This window comes from Spermophilus citellus (assembly GCF_964194105.1).
Source record: "Spermophilus citellus genome assembly, chromosome: 3".
In the NCBI taxonomy this organism is placed as follows: domain Eukaryota; kingdom Metazoa; phylum Chordata; class Mammalia; order Rodentia; family Sciuridae; genus Spermophilus; species Spermophilus citellus.
Window position 1 is genome coordinate 172129394 of NC_138184.1, and position 9545 is coordinate 172138938.

The 9545-nt window shown below is 34.2% G+C and overlaps 1 protein-coding gene across 1 annotated transcript; it reads left to right on the forward strand.

Annotated features, from left to right (window-relative positions):
* The first annotated feature begins 2925 nt into the window (after positions 1–2925).
* Positions 2926–8533, forward strand: FGL2 (fibrinogen like 2). The gene is made up of 2 exons (XM_081282808.1): positions 2926–3603; positions 5745–8533. The coding sequence occupies exons 1-2, from the start codon at positions 2991–2993 to the stop codon at positions 6449–6451; spliced, it is 1320 nt and encodes a 439-aa protein (XP_081138934.1). The 5' UTR covers positions 2926–2990; the 3' UTR covers positions 6452–8533.
* The last annotated feature ends 1012 nt before the right edge of the window (positions 8534–9545 follow it).

Sequence of the window (9545 nt, forward strand, 5' to 3'; positions counted from 1 at the left end):
TCTCTATGGGTTGCTGAAATTGAATTTTGTTTAAAGTTCCTTTCATAAAATTTATAAGGAAAAGACCCCTAAGGAATATTAAACATTTTTTTACTGCTTTTAAAATCAAGTAATTTTAAGAAGTGAATGTTTTAGTTTTCTTATCAGAAAAGAACATATGCCCCAAAGAATAATTAAGTGCTTCAGAATTTAATAACAGAAACTATAAATGTCAAGTTAATAAGCTTAATATCAATGAAAGAATCTCAATACTATAAATAATTTCCATTAAATTTATTTATACTTTTGGTACAAATAGAAACATTTCTTCAAAAAAACACTATACTAGGGAAAATGAAAATTTAATTTAGGATATTATTCAGATATAGAGAGTGCAAATCCTCTCTCAAATGTATCTTGTATAGAAAAATAACCCTGAATATGTTATGAATATAGACTGATGAAAGTAATTTTCATATTTGTTTTTATAAAAGCAAATCTTACTTTGAAAGTTCATTATGGCCAGAGAATGGTGGTGCACTCCTGTAATCTCAGCATTCTGAGAGGCTGAGGCAAGAGGATCCAAGCCAGCCTCAGCAACTTAGTGAGCCCTTTTCTCAAAATAAAAAATAAAAAGGGCTGGGGATGTGACTCAGTGGTTAAGCACCCCTGGGTTCAATCCTGGTACCAAAAAAAAAAGTTCACCATGTAATACAGTTAAATAATTTGTTTAGAAGGAAAAACACTTCTGTAAGTGAGAAAAATGTGTCAATGCTGGGTTGGGGCAGATTTGGGGTAGAAGGGAAGATTCTGACACTGCCATGAGCAATCAGTAGTCAACACCAGGAATCAGGGTGGACTGGGTGAGAGAATCCAGAAAGCTTTCCAGCAAGAGGGAGCAGGCAGAAAGTCAATGACAGAGGGCAGAGAATTCCATAGGAGTTGAGGACAAGGATGTGAACTCTTTAGTTTTTTATTTTCTGATAGCCTCCTCCATGAAACTCACTCTCCTGTCTTTCTGACACTGCATTCTCCTGGTTTGTGCCTTATTTCTTCAATAATCCTTTTGCACCTGTAGTTTCAAATTGATATCCACAGTTATGCTGTGCTGATTTTCATATCTCAATATTTGTTTGCTAGATATTTCTAGTTGGTAGTTTATCAATACTTAAAATTCAACCTATTGAAAGCAAAGCACTTAAAATTGAGAATCCTGAGGATCATGTATCAGTGTCAGTGAAATAAATATAGCAGTTTTCTACTTTCATTTGGGGAATTTTCTGCGGATCCTAAAGGGACAAGAGCCAGTTCCCAAAGACTTTTTAGATGGTAAAATGAGACATAAGGTGTGTAGAACATGCTTGACAAATGTTTGGAAAGAATGTTACATTTATACATTTATACATTGTCTTTTTTCCTTAAGCACTCAAAGTTTGTGTCTCATTCTTGTATGAGCAAAGCATATATAAATTCCTCCTTTACCATACTGGAACAGATGAGCAGTAAAGTTAACTATCTGTGTATCCAGAAGAAGGGATTCAGGGTGTAAATACCCAGTCTCCTGTGTATTCAGGAGTAAGCATATCGTGAAAGTAGAAAAGGAGTGTATAGAAGAGTCATAAGAAGTCAGGTTAAAGAAACATGAAATAGATTTACAGTGTGCCTTAACTGATACAAAAGAATTTGGAATTTTTTCTATACTGGTAGTGTTGAAATCATTTTAAAAGCCATAAAATACTTTTTTGAAAAATAAGAAATCTGGGCTGGGGTTGTGGCTCAGTGGTAGAGCATTTGCCTAGCACATGTGAGACACTGGGTTTGATCCTCAGCCCCACATAAAAACAAATAAAATAAAGGTATTGTTTTCATCTAATCTACAACTAAAAAGAAGAACAACAAGGAGGAGTTCGGGGTTGGAAAGAAGAAGAGGAAATCTTATGAGACATCAATGTGCAAAACTATTTGGGTATACTTATTTGAAAGGAGGTGGTTTCTGTAATTGAAGCCAGTCCTCCTTCCTGCCCCTCAGCCTCTGAACAGAAGAGTTTGAAAACTACTGCTGTGAGTGCTGACATGTTGTGGACAAGGTGACATGTTATATGGCCTAAAAAGCAGGTGGAACCCACCATGGAGGCAGACAACAGAGGCCTATCAGCCAGGACTGCCTGTGGAAAAGAAGTTAGAAGACACATGTAAAGAGAGATAGGAATGGGAGGGTGATTCACATTTAAGCCACTGTGAAAGGTGACAGTGCAGTTACAAAACTGGCAAAAGCAGCAGCTACTCATTTTGATAAAATACAATGTTCTATTTTGAATGTGTTTTAGCCAGTTAGACAATTGAATACACTATGCTATGGTTGAAAAAAAGAGAAGGCGGCATCCCACCCCCCATCAATTTCTTCCCTTTTACAAATGGATGAAACAGTCTTCTTGCAAAGAGCCAGAAAGCTGTGCTTTGTTCTCAAAGTGTTTAAGATTTCACCTGAAAGCCCAACATGGAGAAAATTAGAGGTTTTCAGTGCCCCAATCTAATTTTAAAAAAGGACAGCTTCCACTTTAGTAATGTATTTCTTCTTCAGACAGTTTGGTAACTAACACATAAATACTTATCTTTTAACACTATTTGTTTCCAATGGAGTTGGGTATAATTAAGTGGTCTATTTCACGCATAACAAATTATTTTGAAATTAAAGGCTTAGTAAAATAAGCTTGTGCTTTATAAAATAAGTCATTAAAGTATATCTTGGCAAATATGCACATCCCACAGATTAATGTATATATTTTGTTAATTCTGATGTATACTATTTTGGCTGAGAATAAATTAGTGTTGGATAAACGGCATTCGGTGAGGACCATCTTCTCTTCCGGTGCGGTTCCGAAACTAGTGATGCAAACGCTCCCGCCCTTTTCTGGAAATGCAGAAAGCCTGACTCAGGCGGCTGTCCCTGTTAAAGCACTGGGGCCGGGCGCGCTGCTTCCTTGCTGGGGTGAGCGCAGCGCAGCGCAGAGATGAAGCTTCCTGACTGGTACTGGCTGAGTTCAGCTGTCCTCGCTGCTTATGGTTTCTTGGTCGTTGCAAACAATGAAACAGAGGAAATTAAAGATGAAAGAGCAAAGGACGCCTGCCCGGTGAGATTAGAAAGCAGAGGGAAATGCGAGGCAGGCGAGTGCCCCTTCCAGGTGAGCCTGCCGCCACTGGCTATCCAGCTCCCGGAGCAGTTCGGAAGGATCCAGGAGGTGTTCAAAGAGGTCCAAAACCTCAAGGAAATTGTAAACAGCTTGAAGAAAACTTGCCAAGACTGCAAGCTGCAGGCTGACGACAACCGAGACCCGGGTAGAAATGGACTACTGTTCCCCAGCACAGGAGCCCCGGGAGAGGCTGGTGACAATCGAGTTCAAGAACTTGAGAGCGAGGTGAACAAGCTGTCCTCTGAGTTAAAGAGTGCAAAAGACCAGATAGATGTGCTTCACGGCCGCCTGGAGAAGCTGAATCTTGTAAATATGAACAACGTAGAAAATTATGTTGACAGCAAGGTGGCAAATCTAACATCTGTTGTCAATAGTTTGGATGGCAAATGTTCATCGAAGTGTCCCAGCCAAGAACAAATCCAGTCACCACTAAGTATGTATGCTGTTTTCTTATCATTTGTTCATGAATGTGAGGTAGTAAGTCAGTATCTATAAACATTAACCAAAGTGAATAAGTTAAATAGATGATGGATTAAATAAACATCTATTCGTTAAAGTAATCCAGAGGGGGGAAAAATGTTTTCTCTAATGTACCACAGAAATGATATATAATCTGATTACAAAAGTCATTAGCTCTATATCCATTAGGAAGCACTTTCAATTTTAAGGTGTTACTTAAAATTGAAAAATGCCTGACCTACACACAAACAGAAGCACAGAATTTCTTAATGTTTTAGTGCAGTCTATCTCTTCACTCAAGTGTTTGAAAACAAGAGATAAGGCAGTGCTGTGATTGGGCTTTGTTCATTAAAAATTCATTTTTCTTGTGGTTGGCTGACTGCCACTTCTCATGTAGCAACAAGTGATCCATAGAAGATTTAGAAATGATCTGAAGTTCTTAACTTCAAATAGCTAGGAAAATGGGAGATTTTACAGATGGAATAAAAGCAGTTTCATGTGTGTGCAAAATGTTTTTCTTTAGACCTGTGTTTTAGGGGAGAATTTTGGAATGCCACTAAGGGAAGTTTCCTTATTAATATTATTTTTTAACCTTTTGCCACCATTCAAGCATTTAATAGAACCCATCCTCACCATCCACTTTACTTGGACTTTAATAACATGTTAAAGACAACAGCCTTGCCTATTCTATCAATGAACTTATAGTAGCATTGGTTCCCTGCCAAACTCTGGCTTTCCACCTAGACTCCAGAGACCATTGCTACTGGTCTTATTGGTCTTATTATACTTTGCAAAGCCATATCTGCATTAGGACTTCTGCTTACCATAAATCTGAGGTTAAGGGAACATGGTAGCAATCACTTTATTTTGGAACAAGTACACCACATGCTCCATCCCCAGGGAATCTGCCCCTGAAGATAGCCCGGTTTCCAGGACCACTGCTGTTAATACTTCTGGCAGCCTATATCTGAATGTGTTCTGAACATTGCATATCATGTCTTAGGTGACATCACTGGGTAGATATTAAATATGGTGCTATATGGTAACTTGTAATGATATGAAAAATAGTATTATTCACTTTTCTCCTAAGTTTTATGAAAGTAACTGAATATTCTGAGTTCTAAATATACATGATTAGATTTTTGTGCACTGGATATCTTATATTAAGTTTATCTGTCACAAAACTATCTTTTGATTTCTATAAAAGCCTATTAACTGATTACACTTATCCTGAACATGATCACCTGTTGTTTATTTCTAGAAATAAACACATGGAACACTGGCTAAATGTACTTTCCTATATAATAAATACAGAATAGTATTGGCATATTATTGAAAAAATACATTCTCACAAGCTTTTTTATATAGTTATGTAAAATAAATGTGAATTTATGATCAATGCTGTACATTAGAACCTTAATGCATTAAGTGAAACATGTCCAATAAAATTTCCCAACAGTAGGAATGATTAGCCCCTTTAGGTTAAAGGGACAAGAAGCCTATATACCTGGAATGCAGTTCTAGGACAATTGAAATCATCTGAATTTTAGGCTAAAGGAATGCAATGTTTATGAGAATAAGCTTTGCTGTCACAGCCGGACAGCAAAGGACAGCATTTGTCCTGGCTCGGCCAAATGCTTGTATGAACTTGAGCAAGGCTTTGATTCTCTTTGGGCCTAAAAAGCCTCATCATCATCATCATCATCAAAAAAAAAAAAAAAAAAAAGCATAAGTGGCAATAAAAACTACATTATAAGGTTGATATGCTGATTAAATGTGAAAATGTTATCCAGTCTTTGGTAGCATGCCTAGAACATGCTAGAGGTAGTCCTCATTAAATATTACCTTTACTTATTCTTTTCTTATTGTTGTTTGTTGCTGTTATAACCATTATTAGCAAACAAGAGTATGTTAGAGAGTCTTGTCTACTTCATAGAACCATGTTCTTGTTCTGAGGCTTTAACAAACATTTGCTAATCAGGTTCAGGTAAGTTTAGCAGAGCAAGGTTTTATTATTGCAATTATATACACAAAAGCAGTTTCATAATTTAAAGAATTCCTCCGATGTGTAGTTTTATAATAAAATCCAATGCCTTTCTTTTTTCCCTCCTCCAGTTCAACATCTAATACATAAAGATTGTTCAGACTACTACATAATAGGCAAAAGAAGCAGTGAGACCTACAGAGTTACACCTGATCCCAAAAATAGCAGCTTTGAGGTGTATTGTGATATGGAGACCATGGGGGGAGGCTGGACAGTGCTACAAGCTCGTCTGGATGGGAGCACCAACTTCACCAAAACTTGGCAAGACTACAAAATAGGCTTTGGAAATCTCAGGCGAGAATTTTGGCTGGGAAATGATAAGATCCATCTTCTGACCAAGAGTAAGGAAATGATTCTGAGAATAGATCTTGAAGACTTTAATGGTGTCAAACTATATGCCTTGTATGATCAGTTTTACGTGGCTAACGAATTTCTCAAATACCGTTTACACATTGGTAACTATAATGGCACAGCTGGAGATGCCTTACGTTTCAGTAAACATTATAACCACGATCTAAAGTTTTTCACCACCCCAGATAGAGACAATGATCGATATCCCTCTGGGAACTGTGGGCTCTACTACAGTTCAGGGTGGTGGTTTGATGCATGTCTTTCTGCAAACTTAAATGGTAAATATTATCACCAAAAATACAGAGGTGTCCGTAATGGAATTTTCTGGGGTACCTGGCCAGGTATAAGTGAGGCCCAGCCTAGTGGCTATAAGTCCTCTTTTAAAGAAGCCAAAATGATGATTAGACCCAAGCACTTTAAGCCTTAATCACTAATGCTTATTTCTCTAAACATTCATTATCTAACAGAGCAATTAATTCATTCAGTCCTGTGGAACATGCTTTATTTCACATTCCTTTTCTATGGCAAAAAATAATTTCTGAGTAGGTTCTTACCCAACATAGCATTTGAAATAAAACTGGAAAATATACATTTAAAAATACTCATTTGTTGCTATTATCCAACGAATGCTTGCAAGTAATTGGGAATACTGAGTATGATACATTTTATAATTATTTTAATTTCTTTAATTGAAAAGTTCTCAGTATTCATATTAGTTTCTACAATTAAACAATTGTTTATTCAGCAAGCTAGATTCTACACAAGCAATCTCTATTGTGGCTATGACTTAATGTGCACATTTGAAAATATGTCATTTTTTTCAGGCTATGAGAAGTTATTTGTATATTTGTCTCTAAATACTGTAATCTTCATTCTGAGATATACTTATTCACTTTATGCACTTTTGAGTCAGAAAAAATCTACAGCATTTTAGTTCCCAAAGAGAAATAATATATGTAATTAAAACTGTTAATGCAGTAGTCACAAAATGCAAATTTTGGCATTAGAATATTGTAAAATGGGTAGCATGATGTTAGCTCCCCAAACAGTCAGAAAATAATGTAACTATAAAAACCTTGGTTTAAGAAAATTCATTCATGGTTTATAACTTGTTAGATGTTTGATGGAAAAATTGCTTTAGTATAAGTTATCTTCCTCTGCTATATCTGCACAATCATTTTTAATTTAAGATTGCTCACTAGTGTGCTAGACTACTGGAAAGCTCTCCTTTTGGAGATAATAGTGTGTGGGAAAAGAAGTGTTTACATATACTTTGAAGGCCAATTTCACATCCAAAGCAATATCATTGGATGATATACATTATAGGAGGCCAAGTTTTCTAGAATGAATAAATTTATTTATTAAAGCATGAATTTTGAAATGTAGTTTGACTAAACAACTGGTAGGTTGTTTATTTACTATCAGAAATTCAAAGATAATGTGTTTTTTTCCAACTAAACAAAAGTACCTAGAACTTTTATAATTCATCCATTCTGAATACTAAGTATTATATAATGTTTAATTTCATTGTCAAGAAAAGAATAATTTCAGAGAGAACAGCAGTATTTTGCTGTACATTTAAAAAATGACTAAAATTTGAAGTTATTTGCTGTACTGTATGTGAGCCTCATAGCAACAAACTGACCTTTAGTTTCTTTTGTTTGGCATACACTAACAAAGTTTTCAAAATATATTCACATTCACACAAATGTATCTTTACCCTTCTTTGAAATGATTGATGAGGTCAATTATTTTAGGTTAACAATTCTTTTCAAAAGATAGCAGATGTTAAAAGATGTTTTCAAATAAATATGATAAAATTAAGTTATTATGAGTACTTTTATACCACAAGAGCAAGATAAAAGATGTTTTCAAATAAATATGATAAAATTAAGTTATTATGAGTAATTTTATACCACAAGAGCAAGATAAAAGATGTTTTCAAATAAATATGATAAAATTAAGTTATTATGAATACTTTTATACCACAAGAGCAAGATAAAAGATGTTTTCAAATAAATATGATAAAATTAAGTTATTATGAATACTTTTATACCACAAGAGCAAGATAAACAAAGGTATAATCAAATGATGGCCAAAATGAAAAACATAGTATTAATCAAATACAAAATGTGTATCTATTCAGTGGGATACTAAATGTAAATGATATAATATTTTATTTCTCTCTGGTTTTCTTTTTTAAGAAGATTTCGATATTATGTATTTGTTTTGGATAAGGGCATTTTCATTTGCTACATGTAACTATTAATATAGGTATAAGTAATTTCTGTGATAAAATGGACTCATCACAAAATACAGTTCCAAATAAAATTGTATACTTTCATAGAGAGTGTCCACTGATTTCAATGAGAACTTGGGATGTTTTCAAGAGAATTTGGTGAATAATTATTAATCCATGTAAATAGTTTATTTTTGCACATTATTTCAAAGGAACAAAAATTTTCTGTTATACTTTTATAACACTTTCCTAATAAATTCCTTAACAAAATTTTTTGGAATCATTGCATCTCAATCATAAAATATATTCTAGACTTTGATACTTTTCAGTATGTTGATAGATTATATCTGAGAAAGTCCTTTGCTTTAACTATTCACTACTGTATGCTAATGTTCATAAATGAGGACAATTTATAAATATTTTTAGAGTCTTGTCTTGGTTTCATTTTGGTGGCTAATATTTCTTAATTAAGATAAGGTCTTATTTCTAAATATTATCATTCTTTGAAAATGTTGGCTGAAACTGGGTCCTTAGAAATTCCACATGAAGTAGATTCACCTATCACTGAGGAGGAAAAAAATTTCAATATTTTTCTGATAAGCAGTAATACACCAAATGGATTAATGTCACATGCATCCAATAAATAATGAGTTCAAATATACAAAGCATTAGATATATCTGAATAACAGCATTTACATATCCTTATTTTTTAAGAACTACCCAAGAAAAGTAAAAGGGATAGGTAATGTCACTACAATAAGCTTGTTTAAAATTCTTTTATGTGTAATCAAGGTTATGATTCCTATCTTTTTAAAGCCTCATAAATCATGTGTTTATTCTTCAATGTGGAAACAATTATTGTTTGTAAAATATAAATTTGCTTTTGTCTGAAAACTTGTATAATGATTACCTAATCTAGATAATATTCTTTTTTAAAAAAACTTTTAGTTGTAGATGGACAAAATACTTTTATTTAATTAATTCATTTGTTTAATTTATTTATAAATAGTCCTCATTTATGAGCATTTGCATGACTTATTAAATAAATTAAATATAATTAATTAACAGGAAGATGGGGCAAATAGAGGAACACCATTATCTTATTTCCCTCTAGAATAGTCTTGGCATGTTTACAAGGCACAATCTTCAGTTTCCTTTTGTGTCGTTCAACTCCATCTCTTTTTCCATTGTCAATGCAGCTGATCCCATTATCTCCTCAGGATACTGCAGACTCTTCCTAATAGCAGCTGGTACCTCCAATTTCAATCTGTGCTCACTTGTC

Coding starts and splice junctions, on each gene's coding strand:
- FGL2 (XM_081282808.1), top strand. CDS start 2,991: ATGAAGCTTCCTGACTGGTACTGGCTGAGTTCAGCTGTCCTCGCTGCT. Junction 3,604..5,744: donor ACAAATCCAGTCACCACTAA/GTATGTATGCTG, acceptor TCCCTCCTCCAG/TTCAACATCTAATACATAAA.